General features: G+C 40.8%; 1 protein-coding gene across 1 annotated transcript in view; it reads right to left on the minus strand.

Moving 5' to 3' along the window:
• The window catches only part of hcn1 (hyperpolarization activated cyclic nucleotide-gated potassium channel 1), an 81908-nt gene extending 67481 nt beyond the window's left edge, over positions 1-14427 (minus strand). Inside the window, exons 1-2 of the mRNA XM_086096381.1 lie at positions 13772-14427; positions 6248-6671 (exon numbers count right to left, since the gene is read on the minus strand). Of these exons, the coding sequence (XP_085952507.1) occupies positions 6248-6671; positions 13772-14130 (783 nt within the window). The 5' untranslated portion in view covers positions 14131-14427. The remainder of the gene's footprint in view (positions 1-6247; positions 6672-13771) is intronic.
• Between the last annotated feature and the right edge of the window lie 5422 nt (positions 14428-19849).

Consider the following 19849-nt stretch of genomic DNA (forward strand, 5'->3'; position numbering starts at 1 on the left):
GTAGACGTGATTGAATGTTAACTCGAAAAGAGAATAAATCATGCAAATCAACTGTGAAATTGTGTTAACATGTGGCAAACAAAAGTGGCATGAAAATGAAAAATGTGCTTTGAAAGTCTAATTGGTCAGTTTTGTCCCCCACTGTAGGAGTCAGTGTTGAAATGAGCTCTAGATGAAGCTATGCAGTCATTTTTTGCAGACATTTTTTTAAAATGTGTAATAATAATAATAATAATAATAATAATAATAATAATAATAATGATCTTGTCAGTTTTAACTCCCCCTTCACCTTGTAAGATTGACTGAAACAAGTACTGGATAAAGCTATGCGGTCATCTACAATACATAGTAAGCTTACTAAATGCCATCTGGCATGCAAAAGAGTGAACTAAAAAATGAAAAATGCATTTTTGCGGCTTAATCACCGTTTTTATCCCCCTGCTGTAAAACTTAACATTGAAATGAGCTCCGGATAAATCTATGTGGTTGTCCGCTTAGTCAGTCAAGCTTGCTAAATGCTATTTCACTGTCATATATGTAAATAACTGTGCTGCTGTCTACCCACAGGGATATTTACTTATCTGAATATGTGCCACACAATAAGTCAAATAAAAACGGGAAAATAATATTCAGCTAGCTCATCTGTCTGTTTTTTTTTTTTTACCCACACTGTTAAGCTTTAATGAAACTCTGGATAAAGTGATGCCATGGTCAGTAGTCAGTTGACTCCATCAAAAATGTAACTGGCACACACTAGTAAGCGCTGTAACCATCAATAAAATAATGCTACACTATGTTGTTACTTCGCAAGCCAAAATGTTCATGTTTTGCTATAACTAGGCGCAGCTAAGCTAACAACGTTAGGAGGGTAAAATACACATCCCTTAGCACATGCATGAACTACAGAACTCTCATGAAACGCGGTGGATATATGTATCATGAAATGACGTACGAAAAAGTATCAAGAAACCATACCCAAAATTGAACAGGATCTCAGGAACTCAGGAACTCATCCATCTTGTTATTTTTTTGTGTGAGTTCCAGGGCTAATACTTGGATGGACTGCTGCAAGGCAATTTACCCAAAAGAACCAGAGATCACACTAATCCAACATTGATACAACTAAAAACTTTCAAATGGAATGAATTGATGGAGTCTAACCACCTTAACCTTTACAAAAATATATATAACACAAGGTCATGCCGTTGAATTAGTTTGTTTAATTTTTACATTGAAAGTGTCTTGACTGCTTGCTGTCATTTATCTTGTAATGATAATTTTTTTGTGTTGATCAAGTGCAGCTAACATAAGTTTTACTTCTTTCTGTCCCCTTTCATTTATTTTTGTTTTTTTTAAAGGATGAAAGAATTAAATGAAATTAGAAGTATTGATGAATTGCTACGTTTTTGGGTCAATGTGACCTAATGCGAGCAAAGGGTGTCAAAATGTGATCATCATTTTGAGGAGCTGCCATGAATTATTTCTGATGCAGCTCATATTTGTTTGGTTTTAATATAAACACAACAGCGATCCATTTTTACATTCTGAGTTCGGCCATCATCCGAGAATAGATTGCGTTTTACTGTCAAGGTTGTCAGCATAAAACATTATTAGCTATTACATATAGATTTTGGAACACACTAGAAGCAGACAGATTGAGCCCGGAGCTGGAGAAAAAATGGTAAAGCTTCTCCCTGGGGAGGGGGGGGGGGCACTTTCCTGTCACCAGCCCAACCTGAGCCCATGCGGCTGAGCTGGGATATGGCAGCGGGCCTGATGCTGATGATGCTGCTGGTGGTGGGGGTTATGAGCCAGATGTGGCACCAGTAGCATTGGCTACACTGCAGTTACATTGACTGTATATTCATCCTTCACACTCAAAAGTAAAGGCAACAAAAGGCAGCCATTTTTTGGCCAACAAGAATCATTGTGGTGCTGCTGTGTGACCGAGGTAAGGTCGTTTAGATCATTAGCGTTCCTATTAGGGAAGGCATGGAATTTTAAGTAAAAAGTTGCAAGGGGGCGAGAACATCCTTGAAACATCAGAAATCGTTGCATGGTGTGCTTTGTTTGCTGGTGGCAAGTGATTATGTATATGACCTTTGGCTAAGTAACGCCCTCAAAAAAAAGACTGGCCAATCACAGAGAAGCACAGAACAGCAGTCCAGCGTTTTCCTACCGGCACTTAAGCAATATTTGTGTTTTACAGTATTTTAGAATGGCTAGTCTGCATAGCCAATCAATGTCCGAAATTGATTTTGTTCTGTTAAAAATAACACCGCTAAATGCTGGCCTGGCACGACTACAGCATTTTATTCATACTCTAGAGCTTTGTGGATAGTTGACAAACAAAAGACTTCTGTGTGATTAAACGAAATTCAAAATAGTTCATCTTCTTGTAAACTTCACAAAGCTACACCTACATTGTGGAGTAAAGATTTTTTTTTATCCAGACTTAAATAGCAAATCTTTGTCAAACCAATTACTGTACTTGCTATTATCTGTAATAAAATACAATGCTGTTGCTAGCTCATTAAACAAAATGCTAGCGTTATGCTATCGATGTGAGGCCTAGTTAATCCGGCGCCAGCTCAGCTAACAAAGCTAGAAAAGTTATGTTTTGTTTACTTGCCCCAAAAACTAAGTCAGATAAATGCAGACTGGTTAATAAAGGGGTGTGTCCGTTCGCACCATCAGTTTATTCTGTCAAAAATCTGTAGCCAGGCAACCTTAGATTGATTTTGTTATTTTCCAGACTGAGCTAAACTCAGGTTCTAAATCAAGCTAAGTGGTTATCTATATAGTCAATTAACCAGGCAAAACTTAAACTGCTCCAATGTTTCTTGTATTAGCCATGAAATAATTATGAATTATGCTATATTGTTAGTGCATTAGCCAAAAACACTACTGGCATGTCCTGGTTACTAGCCATTGTTAAGCTTATTACACAAGCTAGTGTTTTGGCCTTACCTAGCCAACTTTGCAGGAGCTTCCGGTGAGTGGCTGTAGCTTTAGCTTTAGCTTAGCTTTTGTTTTTTGTTTTGTTTATATCCTATATTAGATGCTAACTTCAAAGCTAAAGTGCACAGGTGATTATGTGATTTTTAACAAGACAAGCTAACTAACAAATTCACAGCAAATACAAAGCAACATCAGAGTCAATATGACTCTCTAAACTAATTCAACTCAATTACACTTTTTGTGATTGGGTCTAGGTCTTGGGAGTCACTTTCCCACACTTTTGTAGCAAGTGAAGCGTGTTTGACACATGCTAATTTTTCCGCAATCAGTGTCCATGGCCGAACTTGCCGTTGACCTTGAACATGGAAATGTTTGCAAAATTATTAAAAAGGTTTAACATTCAGGATTGTCAGCCCCCACACCACCAAGATTATCAATAAAGACATCCGACATCAGGCTTGATTTTGATTGGAATGTACGCCGTTTAAGTACAGCGGATGTTTGTTTTTAATTTAAAAAAAAAAACATGCTAGCTTCAAAACAACAAAGGCAGCTAATATATAGTTGAAGGCAAGTGCAGTGTTGACGCTGTGAGGTTTCATCGCTATGAACCGAGCATGACTCATCTCAGGTGTTCCGTTACGAAACACTGTTTAAATTTGTCCTCTCGTATTGCCTTTGAAGTCCAGCTGAACTAAACTAAATCATCACAATTTCCAACTTCCTCTCTTTTCGCTCACTCGCTCTCTTTTTTTTTTAATCCTTGTTTGTTTTGCTCGGCGTGCCGAATGAGCAGTCAATCGCTCTGCACGACCTTCTCTGCGTAAGCTGCAATTTCCCTGAGCGCTGCACATCGCCATAATTACGTGCGAGCAAACAAACAAATGAATGATTGAGCACACGTGTGTGCATGGCGGCGTTCTGCTCGCTACCACCAGCCAACCGACTCCACTCTGCCTGGAAACTACAAGCATGAACGGCCATTATTCTGGGAGGCGTTGACAGGGAACTCCTCAATAATGAAGCTCATCATTTGTTTTGGCCCCAACATAATGGGACTCATCGCTCCAAAGCAGGGACAGGCATAATAATCAATTAACGATGTATTGAGTGGTTGATTAATCATGTTTTGATGAATCCAACTGGAGTTCACTGTCTTGCTTTCTAAAGAAATCCAAGGTGACATCAACTTTGGGAAGTTGAGCAACATCAAGCTAAACAAACACTATCCACATACGCAGTTACCACTGTTTGTTGATTTCCATTTAATTGTTTTCAAATTTATGGCCTTGAATATTTACCCTAATGATTTTACAACTAAGTTATCATAGGTTAGTGATTGTGTATGACACATTTCAACATAAAAATTCAGGTTCTGACCTTATTGTTACTCGTCCCATATTTACTCAATATCAGGTTGATACTAAATCTAGCTGTATTGCAGGCTAGTACATAATACTTTTCCCTTTTCCAAGGTTGCTGCCATCTAACACTGACATGTAGCAAAAGGGTTTCAGCCCTGTTCTGACTGAGTGAGACTCTTGATGAGGCAGATGGAGCAAAGAGGTGGTGACAAAGTGAGGAGGGGGTTAGCAGTGAAGGACAGTGACGTGCATGCCGGATGACGACTTATCGTCCACTTCAGAGTGGCTGACTGACTAAACGAATGGAATTGACGACGGTTCACTGCATTACAGAATGTGTTTGTTCTCCCCTTTTTTCAGCATAAATCCCGTATCCGACCTAACTCCGTACGACAGCTCGGAATTTTTCCACTCCCTGCGCTCACAGCAGCTCCTGCAGATGCGCCGTTGCCTTAACACCTCCATTTTATTTCTAGATGTATTCTTCATGATTGAGCGTAGAAACGATTCATTGATTTCTTTGTTTATTATTAAGCCTGATACTAAGTGATACTTGTTTGTGGTTGTGGCCTGTAACAACTCGCCATCCTCCCACAGACTCTTAGTGGCTCATCTGGAATGCTAATCAGCTTCCCACATAGCCAGCATGCCCATAACATGGCAACAGCATGCTTTGAGGCATAAAAACTAGTCGTCCTTCAATCTTCCAATTATACTGCATACTATATGTACTGTGTATCTATCATTTTCCCTATGAACATCCTGTTTCACCCCTAAACCTTTTAAAACATGAGATTTGTCATGCTTGTCCATTTAAGACTAAGTTGCTGAACAACCAAAAGCGCAAAATCATACTTTGACCATGACCCAATGAAAAATGTAAATGGTGTTCCGTGCACGTACGAATCGGTATGTGGCGCTGGTAAAACCAAATCAGACCGTATATCTGGCGTGATACGTGACTTTGAAATATCCAACACGATACGCAAGGATTTTTGTGTGTGCAATACATTAGATCCAGCATGATACTGTACATAGCTGTGATATTCAGTAGCATCCACGGCTAGCGTATATGTGAAATTATTTTTGTATATCTGCAATAATACACAGCTAGGGTATAACCTTCACTCAAATCTGCCTGCATGTGAATCTATGATATATGTCACGATTATTCCATCCTCGAAGTTTTTCCCTACCCAAGATGGTGACCAATAAATTGTGGAAATGAGCTACCTTTCTGGTTTTTGAGCACTTTCCACTTCATTGGCTAGCGTCACAGGAGCTTGAAATTGAATTGACGGACCAGTACTTTTATCTGCGCAGACTCATTTAAGGCTGATGTTCAGCTTAGAAAAAGGCTGCAGACTGTACACCGCAGCCATTTGGACCCTTAGATCAGTGCGCGGCCATGCGTGAACAATGTCAACCAACGGTGTGATCTGCATGGCGACAACAACAGTAACAAGCAAGGCACATGGTCGGACAAGGACACTCAGGATGAGGAGGGAATTAAGAATACAGTAATGTAGTAGGTATGCTAAAAAGCAATGGCCGTCCCCTCCAATTAGTCCACTCAAACAAATAAATGCCTCCCTTTTCCCCTCAGGAAAAATAAGCCTAATTATCTCAGATGAGAGGCACTAATGTTAACACGCGGGTATCTAAATATGCATTTGTATGACCCTAGCCCCTCCCCCAAGAAAAAAACGATACACAGCTATGATAAATCTGGTAAGACACGCTGCTGTACACTACCTGATATCTATCAAGATATGCTACATCCAGCATGATACGTGACTATGGTGTAACACTCAACGGTATACCAGCACGACACCCTATAAACATTTCTGTCATGACGCTACGGGTATCTACGGCCATACCATAATCCGCCACCAAGCCACCCCCTAACGTTGCATACCCACCTCCTCCCACTGATGTATGTATCGGATGAGACGAGACAGTCTCAACAGGCGCAGCAGGCTGAGGATCTTGGTGAAGCGGACGATGCGTAGGGCGCGCGCCGTCTTGTACACCTCGGAGTCGAAGCCTTTCTCCACGATCAAAAAGATATAATCCACCGGTATGGATGACAGGAAGTCCACCACAAACCAGCTCTTCAGGTAGTTCATCTTGATGACCTTGGGGTCCAGGATGATCTCGGAGCTCTCCTCGTTGACGATACCCGTCCTGAAGTTCATGACCAGGTCCACCAGGAAGATGGTGTCCGAGGCCACGTTGAACACCAGCCAGGTGGTGGTGGTCTGCTCTGAGAAGAAGGTTATTCCCACAGGAATGATGATTAGATTCCCCATCATCATGATGAGCATTATCAAGTCCCAATAGAACCTGTAGAGACGGCACATGATAACATAGGTTAGCATTTAAAGTCAATTGCAAAAATGTGTAAAGTAGTGCATTTTCTGGAGAGAGAGAGAAAAAAGGTCAACTATATATAATATTGTTAAACTGCTTTGACCAATCTGCAGTTCGGGTAAACCTAGTAGAACCCAGTGCCACGAAATGCATACATGCACTACAGTATTCACTATCGAGCATGATACGTGTTTATAACGATACAGGAATTTGACATTATTAGTATTTTGTAGTGTATTGTACAAAAGGCATTTTTAGACATATCTAGGACTTACATGGAAAATTTAATTGGATACATGACGACAGTATATCCGACATGGTACGCTACTGAATATCCAGCAATGGTACATCTGGCACGATACATGGCTACAATAAATTCGGCACACTCTAAAAACAGTTGGGTCAATAATAACTCAAATCGGGTCAAAAATTGACCGACCCAACTATTGGAGTTATTTAATTAACCCAAAAAGTTGAGGTCCAACTTTTTGAGTTATTTAACCCAAAAAGTTGGTTCAAATGAATATACCCACAAAACAACACAAAAAAATTGTGTTTTTGTTGTGGGTTATTAGTTTGTGTATAACTTAAGTCGGGTCAAATTAAATTAATAAATCAAAAAGCAACCCAATTTTTGCGGGGGTTGCCTTGTAAGTTATTAATTTGACCCAACTTTTTGTGTTAAAGCAACCCATTGGGGGGGGGGGGGGGGATGTGTTTGTGGCCAACTCAATTCACCCAATTTTTTGGGTTAATTGAATACTTATTAATTTAAGTTGACCCAACATTTTGGGTTAAATAGCTCAAAACGTTGGTTGGGATCATTTTTGACCCAATTCAATCATAGCGATTTTTTAATTTACATGTTCATGCCACTGTTAAACATGCTTGAATCACAAAAAAATATTTATATTTTCATCAGATATGTTCTCCAGGATTGTTTTAGCAGGATTAGTTGTTTAAATTGTTACTTTTCATTATACAGATAAATTGTATTTCCATTCCAACTATCATTACAATTAAGGCTGCTTGCCGTTTTATTATTACATAACGGCTGCCCTGTTGATGGCTGACCAGTCCAGGGTGTATTCCAACTTTTGCCCAAAGTCGGCTGAGAAATCAGGACAAGTCCTAAAGAAAATGGATGGAAAGATGACATAACAGCAGCAACACTTAATAACATGATACAAAAATTTGCTTGTGCATTTAATAAAAACCTCATGGCACTTTGAGCTGAAGTCTTCTTCCATCATTATGTCAGTAATTCCGTTTCCGTTTTTTAAATATTGCACAACAGAGGCCAACTTATGCTATCTCTATGTAGACCATCTATTTTCCTTACGGTTTACTCCCTGGACTTGTCACCAACCAATCGGAAGGCGTACAAAAACAACAAACCATTCACACTTCCTTATTCAGTCCTAAGGACAATTTAGAGTCTTAAGTGAACCAAACATGCATGATTTTTGGGGAATATGGTTGAAGGCACACTTCACATAGGAAAACCAGAGCCTAGATTTGAACCCCCAACCTCTTGTGAGTCAGATATGCTAACCGCTTCCCTACGGTGCCGCCTCTATGTAGACACGAGAGCACAAACTGCCAACGCCCCACGTGATCTTAATATACAATCATGACAACTATTGCAGGATTAGACCTTTCCCCAAGGAGAGCACAAATCGTATTTGAGACTATTTCTTTCAGACGATAATGCTGCCCTTCCGTCAGAGAGACAGCCATTGGCTCAGGCCGAAGTTAGCGGCCCCGCAAGCAATTCACCAAGCCCTCCGAGCATCACCGGACGGCCGATAAGGTCTGAAAATAGATGCTTTCAAGGCATTCTATCTCGCGGCGACTAAAAACTCCCCTCTGACGCCATCCTCCGAGGGTGGGAATCGACTAGCTGGCTGGCTAGCTGGCAGGCCGCCTGCGCTAGTGCTGGCAGTCTGGACCGGTAGTAATGGATCTGTTTGAATTAATTAAGCCGCGGCCTCGGCTTCATAAATACCCGTAGATCGCGTGTCCGATAATTGTCTTCACTTAAAGCTAAACAGCGGCCCTCCAGGCGCTCCGGAATATAGCGGCGTGGTTATTTTTACACGGGCGGTCATTGACGTGAAGCCTCTTCTTATGCATAGCCTTGACTCCGCAAAGACCTTGAGCTGAGCGTCCGGGCTATTATTCTTGTGAGGAACCGCGGCCAAATAAGCCTTGAGCCTGACAAGCCATGTTATTCGTCTTCACATGAAAGTAGCAGGTGAAAGGTCGCTTTGAGGGGGAAAAAAATGTGACTCCAATCGGTTAAAGTTCAGGATCCACTTTAAATAATGACATCAAAGCGTGGCAACACGGGTCGGCAACACAAGCATCCTTGAATTATTTATGCGCATGTAACTGTGTATCGTAATCTACACACACAAAAAAAAAAAAAACGACACAAAATTCCGTTTTCATTTGGGGGAAAACTGCTCCCGTGTCGGATTGCCGCATGGCCGTTTGGTTATTCAAGAGCTGGTCACCAAGCGTGACGATGCAGTCAGCCACACTTAACAGCGCGTGCAGCTCTCCCGACATTGAATTAAGCGCTTGCTTTAACACTTCAGCCGCAATGCACGCAGGCCAGCGCGTGTGCGGCGTGCCCAGTTAAGGACTGCAGCAATACATTGACATCCCACTTCGTAGTCCGACAATCAAGAACTATACGGAAGCTGCTCATTTATCAAACAGCTCGGGTGCGTGCCGGAAAAACTTCAGGAACGATCGATGGAAGCCAAAGACGCGATTAGTTAGCGAGTAACTGTTCCGGAAAAAACACAGATGACTCTGCAGATCACTGCCAACATGTTTGCACCGCGGGCCAACTGACTTCCTTAAATGAGCAGATCTTTTCCCACCTTCTGTTCTGAATATAAAAGGTGAAGACGAGATCGAGCCGCAGATTTTCCGCTTTGAAAGGTAGTATAGTATCCCAGCCATAACAGAGTCAGGGGGGTCACCTGTGTGTAAAGTGCCTTTTACAAAGCTCGGAAAAGCCTTCCTTTTCAGTCACGCTCTTGTATCAGTAAACAGTACAAAGATGGAGCAATATTCTACCTTTAAGGGTCGTACCAAATCTGCAATTTTCAATCACAGTAGTATCAGATGACGACACCTCTGTATAAAGCTGAAGCCGGCATTATTCAAAACTTTTACTGTAAAAATTAGCAAACGGCACGGAAATGGGTGGACAAAGTCGACCTGGCAATATTTTGTCTTCAGAGGGAAAAGAGCCAGGATGCCTGAGTGAAAAGTTCCATTCACACCGCCTGTAAAACAGTTCACTGCCTTTTTGCTGTTCTGTAAAAATGGCACACACACAAAAAGAATGGTCAAGAAAATCACAGCCACTCGCTTCTCACGTCTGCGTTGTCAGCTAATTATCGATCATCGTTGTATGGATAAATGCCAATGCATCATCATTGTAGCCCTCTTACAGACGACGATCGATACTGTGCTATTTATAGAACCACTAGCAGGAAGACTTAGCCAGAGGAACAAATGCAGATGTTTGATAATGGCATAGATACGGTATACCCTCTGCCAAGGCCAAGTAGCATTAGCTTAGCCGTGGCACATGAATAGTAATATTGTCCCGTACGTTTGAGAAACCACACAATACTGCAAAACTTGGCTAAAACACCAATGAAAACACGGCAATGCACTAAGACCACCTTTAAAAGGGGTAACGGGGTCCTCTCTTTAGCGCGGGCAAAGGTATACGATGCCCTGCACGTGGGACCTCTCCAAAAACGTATGAATAATGTATACTACTAACTTGCCATTAATCTTTAAGCAGCCACGCTGCACAACGAATATGCTGGGTGTTACGTTTCACGTGAAGGGATATACTGTAAGGCTTTATGGATGTTGTGAGGTTGTGCTTTTTTTTGTTTTCAGAAGTCAGCATGACTGAGGAACACGAGACTACGAATGTGAATGCGAGAGCAACAACATCAACGGCACACTTGAACTTTTCGGCCAAGACGCGGCAGCTAGCTAGTCGAGGAAGGCAATTTCCCAGGCGACTTCCCCCTCAGAAAGTGCCCTTTACAAAATGTCAGGCCCATGGTATGGAAGTGGGGGCTAAAGGGGTGGGGGGGAGCAAAACGTGCTTCCAGAAGTTGGCGATGTCCATTTCATGGTGTCATTTGTGAGATTTGACAGCTTTTAGAAAAACGCTATGCTTACAATTAGCTCATTCACTGCCATTGACGGTTATAGTCGTCAAAAATGTATTTGAACTATTTATATTAGTTTCACATTTTTTTCCACTTTTGTTAACAAGAGTATGAAAACCTAGAAAAAAATAATTTATCGGACATTTAGAACAGATATAAAATTCATGTTTATTCTTGAGTTAACTAGTGAAGTCATGTGATTAATTACAATAAAAAAAATAATCGCCTGATGCCTATAATTAAAAAAGAAAAAGATTATTAAAAATTAGGGGCATCAGACAATTAAATGTTTTAATTTAACTTCAATTAACTCACGATTAATCACAAATTTTCTGTTCTAAATGTAACAATTAAAAAAAATCAAGGTTTTCATACTCTTGTTAACAAAAGTGGAAAAACATGTGAAACTAATAGAAATAGTTCAAATGAATTCATAGCCGTCATTGGCAGTGAACGAGTTAGGGATGAACGATTTTGAAAGATCATCTAATTGTGATCCCCCCCCCCCCCCAAACAGGTTAGTCAAGCAACTTGGGTAACGTTTCTCAATCGTTGAGCTAAGTTAGCTAGTAGCTTACATTAGAAAAATCTCGTTGGGGAAAGGGGGGGGGTAAATGTTCTTATTTTCACTACACGTCACTGGCATAGATAGATGACTAAATATGCATTATTCGTAGTAAATCAACGACCAATTTTGCACCATTTAAGCGTCCTGCGACACAAATGACAGTCTCTCAACAAATAAAATTGCCGTTCTGCTAAAAAACACAAAGAAAATTGGCCAAGTTGAGCACTTTGCTCATCTTCTAGCGGCATGGGTCAATCTCCTTACATAATGGTTTGCAGAGGTCACTAAGCTCACTGACTGCTAATCCTTGACCACCACCATTGCTGTGCATACACCGCACGTGCATCTCAGCAGGTCTATGTCGTTGGAGATCTATCATAAACCTGCTCATGTCGTAATCAGGGTTAACTGGAAACACAAACTGTAAAAAAAAAAATGTGTATGGACAGGCAGGCAATTCCGCAAACAAAAGTAAAAAAATGTGCTAACCAGTGCCCACCTGTGTAAAGTATATTTATCTTAAAAAAATATTTATAACCAATAAACGCAATTTTAAGAAACGTGTTGCTTGCGGTGATTTTAGTCCACAGACAACAAATGTCGTCGTCTGCTTGATTTGTTTTGACAGTCGACAATTTAAAACACACACTAACAACACCCAGGGGAACAGCAAACGGCCCGAGCATACACTGGAAGCACTTCAACCATTAGCTTTGACTTCTTTTGTACAAATGTACACAGTGTATGGTCAACTTCAGGTTGAATCACTACTGCAGGCTTGCGCAGACTGACTTCAGGACCAAGGACAGTTCTCAGAGCCAGAAGCAGGCTCCAGAGCGAGAGCTCGTGGGATGATGGCCAACATTGAGTTGAACGACGCAGAAAGAGGGCCCGGATGAGTGAGACGTGTTAATTGGTGAAGTGGACCGTGAGACAGCCGACTATACCTGCACCTGATTTCACTGGTGGAATTAGATGAGGCAGACCACTTTCCATTACTATATGTGCTATGGAAAAAGGCTTAATGCCCATAAAATCCAAAATATTACGAATTTTTTTGGATTTTTTCATAGGTTGAGATGTGCGTGTAAACTTTGGTGAGGATTTCAAGCAAATCTTAACATCCGCAACAATAGAATTTTTGTGTCATTTAGCGACATTTAGCATTTGTACATTAACAGTTGTGCTCATTAGTTTACACACCCCAAGAGTATGTAAACTTTCAAGCACAACTGTACATACATACATATATTATATACAAACATACATAAAGACATACAATCCATATATTTCCATATGCACGCATGCAGTATATATATATACACAGTAGGCCTATATACAAACATATATACATACTGTATATATATACATATTAAAAAAAACAGATTACAACGAAAAAAAAGACAATCTTATGTGAATAAAAACAGAATAATCAGAGGCAAAATAAAAAAGGCATAATTTAACAATGAAAGTGGAATACTTAAAATCTTAACATTCCATGGGAAAAAATTGGGACATTTACATTTCTTTTTTGAGGGGGGGGGGGGGGGGGCAAAGGACAGGCTGACATGCACAGGCTCTGATTATTATTATTTTCATCAGAGTGGGCCTGTGGATTGCCCCCTTTCATGTGGATGCTTGAGGCTCTCACCCACTATCCCCCCTGCAGAGTCAACATAGAGGTGAAGGGTAAACCCGAGAGACATGACACCAGTCAATCTCATATCAGGTGTCGTCTATTGAAATAAATAGAAAATAAATACATAGAAAAAATACATGCACCTTAAGGGATTCTAACCCAAAACCACCTAACTGTGAGGCAGAAGTGCCCAACACTAGCCTATCATGCTGAGCATGTATAGTATATTCCGCCCCTCGCCCCACTGTTTTCCCACCTTCAAAATGACATCACACGTGAATGCCAACCACCCCCCCTCAAAAAAAAAAGCCCCCCCTCCCAATCTTCTTGGTCCGTCGTCTTCCCGCCTGCTTTGCAGCAGAACAATGTTGACAAGCCCCGATGACGGTGCTGGTGCATTGGCAGGTAGAGTGGCGCCTGCACGAGCTGCAATATGTCGCAACAAAAACACGCCACGCGCGCGCGTTTCAGCGCGAGCGCCTGAGCGTGTTTGTGTTGCGTCCAAGGACGTTTGTGCGATGCAGCAAAATGCCGCAATGAGACACGCGCTTGATTGCAAAGGTGTGCGTGAAAGCTCCCAGACCCACGGGTGACCGGAGCCGGGAGAGAGGAGGGAGGAGGGAAGAGGGGGTGCGTTCAGGTGTTTTACCTAAAATCGCTATACGGGTGAATGATCCAGTATCCGGCCGTCTGCACCCGCTCCTGCTCCTTCTCCACCGCTTTCTGGCTGCCGAACATCCGCAGGGAGAACTTATTGACTCCGGGCTGCATCATGGCCCCGAATTGCCTCTGCATGAACCCGTGTTGCCTGGCCGCCGCCTCCAGGTCGTCGAAACCCACCATGGCCTCGTCGCGCTCCCCCTTGAAGCCCACCGAGTTGCCGTGCTCCTTGGTGTTCTGGCCGCCCGCGCTGTTGTTCTTCTGGATGGAGTCCTGCCGCTGGAAGGCGTTATTCCCGTCCGCCTTCTCCTCCTTGGCGCCGGAGAACGAGTTGGCTTTGTCCTCCATGGCTACCGTGCGCTGAAAGGGGGGCCCGGGGGAAGTGGAAGGGGGCTCGAGCCGGAGAGGTGCCGCTCTCTCCTGGTGTCCTTCACAGTGCTTCGGCGCTGCTGCTGCCACTCCTCCTGCCGCAAACACCGGAGCCCGAGTGGCCGAGAGCCCTCCCCTGCTCGCTGGATCAGCTTTCTTGGGTTACCGCCATCTACCGACGGGCCCCGGCCCCGAACCGTCCGCGCGTACGTGCGACACACGCGCGCGCGCACACACACGAGGCTGGTCTCACTGCGGTTTCAACCTGCTCAAGCGCCTGCACCTTATTTACATAATCATGATGGACAAGAGACGCCCACCACACACACACACACACACACCGTCCCCCAATTATCACATGACGCGTCGGTGAAGTTCGCCAATCTGTTACAGACATGCATGACACGAGACGAGACGAGTTTGCACTGGTGTACTAAAATGTAATTCTGAAGACAGTCTAATAAGCTACAATCCGATTTTCCTTGTACTGCATTATGAAAATATTCAATCAAAAAAAAAATCTAAAACATTTACAACATTTACAAATAGGTTATTTTGTTCTGAAAATCTATATTCAAAAATATGAGAAACCATTTGTAAATTCTTATCAAAACTAATATGAACTGTTGGAAATAATGTATTCCATTTTTGAAAAACGATTTTACCACCAAACCGAATTTCGTGTGTTATGTCATGTTTGGGTTCTGTTTTTCCTCGTGTGTCTCCCTTGGTCTTGTTAAGTCCTCGTGTCAACCAATCAGTGCCCTCAGCCACTTGTGTCTTGCCCCAAGTGTGTCTTGTTGTGTCATTAGTGTGTGTGTGTGTGTGTGTGTGTGTGTGTGTGTGTGTGTGTGTGTGTGTGTGTGTGTGCGTGCGTGCGTGTGTGCGTGCGTGCGCGCGTGTGTGTGTGTGTGTGTGTGTGTATTTAGTCTCCTGTCTCCCCTCTGTCTGTGTCGGTTCATTGTCGTTTTCCTTCTGTCATGCTGCCGTTTTTATTTTGCCTTGTTGTCCTCCCCACGTTTTGTTTTACTGCCATTTGGAGTTCGCTTTTGTTTTGAATGATTAAATTCCTTTTTTTTTTGTCCATCACCTCTGCCTCCTTGCCCTGCTTCCTTTCTGCATTTGGGTCCTCCACCAAACTTTACCCCTTGACATGTTATTCCAAAACTGTGTTAATACAGAATTCTTCTTAGCTCTTAATGGAAACGGTTTATAATAATTTCTCTACAAATATTTACAACTAAAATAAATACTCAAATTTATACAAAAACAATTTCGTTCCAAAATTGTAATAGACCACAGGTGTCAAATCGAGGCCCGGGCGCCAGATCTGGCTCGCCACCTCATTTTATGTGGCCCAATGAATCAAATCAAACATGTCAACTTCCATGACGCTTGCTAAATAATCTGTACCAAAACTTTCAAATTGTCATGTGACAATGACATAATGACATTGAGATATTGCAAGCATTTTCCTGCGACCAAACATGAGTTGAACAAAACATTATTCTTGACTTTTGATTTCAAAATGAGCTATCCATCAATTTGTTGTGCAGTTTATATGTGATAATATAATGAGGTGAATAAACATTTAGGCCTATATGGTTTTACAGTCATAACGGCCTTCCGAGGGAAACCTTAACTGCGACAAAAAGTAGTTTATAAATCCCCTGTAACAGGCTAAAATGTTTATTCTTTAAACACTTTTTTTTTTTAAATTCTGTTATTGTTAAAAAAAATAAGTAAAATAATACGTTTGATCAAAATATTCATAGTTTCTTCTTTTTCTTTGCATTGCTTTTAACTCAACAATCTATTTGTCGAAAACACATGGAATTTAAGCTAGCGTTTCAGGCTAACAGATACCGTGGCGACTGTCAATCAAAATCGTATTATGGGATGGACTGGTTAAAACTACATGGGAGTGTGTCGGGATTTGGTGCTAATAGCATGTAGTGATGCATAGAATATATTGCATTGGTGCACTTCACACACGCACGCACAGCTTCCATTTGGAGTTACTAGGCTTTGCCAACAGCATTGGCAGCCCCTGCGTTGGCTGAAGAATAAAATGGCCGACGAGTCTGTCTTGATTCAACACAAGGGGCATCTTCGGAATCTTGTATTCCGAGTGAGATGACCTGGAAGTACTTGGAGGATAAAAACATTCAAACTTTAGTTGTATGCCACCTTTAGCAAAGGTTACTTCGGACCCAAGTTTACGAAACGATATTACCCACAATTCTTTACGGCAGCAAGATTTAGATGTAGCTTGAGTTTTACCCACAAGACTTTAAGAATAATGTTAAGAAAACACTCGTTTATTAAAAACTGTTATTTAACTTTTTGTCACAAGTGGATATTCAATGAAACCAATAAATATATGTTCAAACCAAAAGGGAATTTGTGGTTCCACTCCAACAGAAATAAAATTATGCACACCTGGAAAAAAGATGCTATTTTAGGTCACCTGCTTGGAAGGGAGACCCAACGTTTTCCATTTCAACATGTAAATCGATCCCATTGGGGGGTTCTTTAGGTCGTTGATGCTGTGTTTGACTTACAATTTGTAACACTATGCTAGATGGAATTGTTGTTTTTTTTCTCTCCTCGAAGGCTATGATCGATTGAGTTTTATGTTGCTCAGATTAATGGAACCGACATTCTTTTTGGACGCTGAAATGGATAGTGTGCTCTAGTCGAACCCAACCAAACATTTTATATGTGCCTTTAAATGTCTTCCACAAACCCAACGATGGAGGTTTGGTTGTCTTGTCGGTCTGTCCTTTTAATAAGTTGCTACTATATCACAAAGCAGTTCAATTTAGATTTTTTTTTTTTTAAGTAAATTGAAGATGTTCTAAACCTTTCGGAGTATACGGTATGTACGTACAAGACACTAAGGTGTGCAAGCTTTATTGCTCCCGCGGTCCATTTATTTTTTCAATTCTTAACTCATTCACTGCCATTGACGGCTATATACGTAAAAAAATTCATCTGAACTATTTCTATTAGTTAATTTTTTTCCCACTTTTTTTAACAAGAGCATGAAAACTTTTTTTTGTTTTATTGTACATTTAGAACAGATATAAAATTTGTGATTAATCTTGACTTGACGAGGGAATTCATGCCATTAATTACGATTAAAATTGTAATCACCTGACTCCCCTAATTTTTAATAATCTTTTTCCTTCCTTGAAATCGTGTCAGGCGATTTAAATTTTTGATGGTAATTAACTGCATGACTTCAATAGTACTCAACCCAATACTCACGATTAATCACAAATTTAATATCTGTTCTAAATGTCCCCCCCAAAAACATTTTCTAGGTTTTCATACTCTTATTACCAAAAGTGGAAAAAATGTTTAACTAATAGAAATAGTTCAAATGAATTTTTGACGTCTATAGCCGTCAATGGCAGTGAATGAGTTAATCATGGGGCGGGTGGAGCTCAAACCCACACCCTCTGGTTTAGCAACACAGATCTTTGCCAGTGAGATAAAATTCTGCGACACCTTAACTGAACGCTTTAACGTAAGAAAATGGACATGGTCCGTGCAAAAAAGGACATTTAGTCAACCTATTATATTAAACTATTAACCACACTCAATTTGTTTTTGTCAGTGGTAAACAATTCACGTTCTGCCATTACACTTATGATTTCTATAAATATAGAATGGAACTATGCATCAATAACAATAATAATAATTATTATAAGCATAATCAACCTCTCGTTGAGTGCAGCTGGCTGTCGAGATGAACGGGCAGGATATTAGCTCGGATGTTTTGCATGCTTGCTGTTGGATTGTTATGTAATGATCCAAATGTTACCCTAATTGAAACAGACATCCCTTCATTTATTTCCTACTGTTTTTTTTTTTCTCTCTTTGAGTTTGCAATGGGTTGGATTAGTTGGCATGCCAACTGTTCACCCCCTTCTTGTGTAACTTCACTTGCACAGTTCATGGTGCCAGGGAAGGGGAAGGGAGAGTGGGAGGGGCTTACTAAAGGAGAAAGATTGCATAAGATTTATGGCTTAAAGTCATACAGATATTGAACAAAATGCAAATCCCCGATGTACGTGTCAGAGGACAGCACAAATATATTTGCACGGTTAAAGGGTCACATGGATTTGTGGCGTAAGCCTGCATTTGTTTTCTAAATAAGAACCAATGCTGATTTGTGTGGAATTGATTAGGGCTGCAGCTATCGAGTATTGTAGTATTCAAATACTCGACTGAAAATTATATCGAGTATTCGGATAAATTATATTTTGCTTAGATAAAGAGTATTTTAAAGTACACAACAAAAATAACCAATTTGTTTCCTTTTTTAAATTCCAAAATGTACAACATGTTCTATGTGCTGCCAATAGTCTAAACATAATATTCCGATTAATACTGTGTTTGTGAAATATGAAGTTAGCAGCAAAATCCACTTTTTTTTTATCCATCTCTTTTTTGCCACTTTTTGTCGACTTAAAATGACATCACAGTGCCCAAGGAAGGGCTCAACTTGCGAACGTCATATGACCAAAACCAGGAAACAGGTGAGCTGTGATTGGTTGTTACCTGAGCAACTGTGATGTCATTTTCAGTTGAAAGCAAGTGGCAGTACAAAGCAAAATGGCTGACAACAGATAGATAGAAATAGGTAGATTTTGCTGATAAATTCATATTCCACAAACACAATATTAGTCAGAATGCAGTGTTTCGTCTAGTGGAGGCATAAAACATATCATAAAGAATTTTTTTTACATGACTTTTTATGTGAAGTAAACTGTAAGTAGTAGAAGAAGAATGGGGCAGTTATATGACGATAAAAATTCACAATGTTCTGAGTTGTTCTTCAGGGAAAAAAATGACATGAATAACGTTATAATAAAATAAAATAAATGATGAAATTATTCTTATCGTGGCTTGATATAATTTTAGATTCATTTTCAACTAATTTGATGCTTAATGATTAAAAAAAATCTTCGTCATATATATTACATGAAAAAAGGTTTGAATGTAACCCTTTTTCAGAAAAAAAAAAGTGTGCAATGTTGAATTTTTCCCCCCATTACTGACAAATACATTATTGTTGCAAATTCTGTTGGTTGTGCAGAATTGATTGTTGATGAATTCAACCTTGAAGTAAATGAGGCAAAATGATGTTATCAGAGAACACCATTTTGTGCACATGCTGATCATTTTGATGTAACCACAGTATTGCAAATATTAGATTGTTAAAAATTGTGAAAGGCACACAACAAAGTCTCAGAGTGAAAATTCCAATTGAGTGTGAACGTGGCCTTCCACGGAGCACAATGTTCCTTTCCGTCTGCTGCCGTCTGATTGGCCGGGATAAAATTGCATTGTGTCTCTAAGATTACATCCCAGTCATCTCTGCTTACGGTCAATAGCTCATCTTGACACGAACCATTTCATAGGCCTGCCCTGGCAGCTATTACTTATGCCACAAATAGCATCAGCCGCCAACAAAATGGCAGCATTGCGTTACAGCCCCCAAGCCCCTCCCCCTTCCATTTATTTTGTTTAGCTTTTTTTTGAAAGTCATTGGATGTAAAGGTGGTAGAGAGTGAGATAAGTGCGACCTTACATCAATAAAAAAATATGAAATATTATGTTCCTTGTGGCACATGACATCGAATTCTCCCAACGTCTTTGGACTGCCACCCACGCCGGACTGACT

This window comes from Leptonotus elevatus, chromosome 15, assembly GCF_054856555.1.
Source record: "Leptonotus elevatus isolate MCC_2025b chromosome 15, RoL_Lele_1.0, whole genome shotgun sequence".
NCBI classification, from domain to species: domain Eukaryota; kingdom Metazoa; phylum Chordata; class Actinopteri; order Syngnathiformes; family Syngnathidae; genus Leptonotus; species Leptonotus elevatus.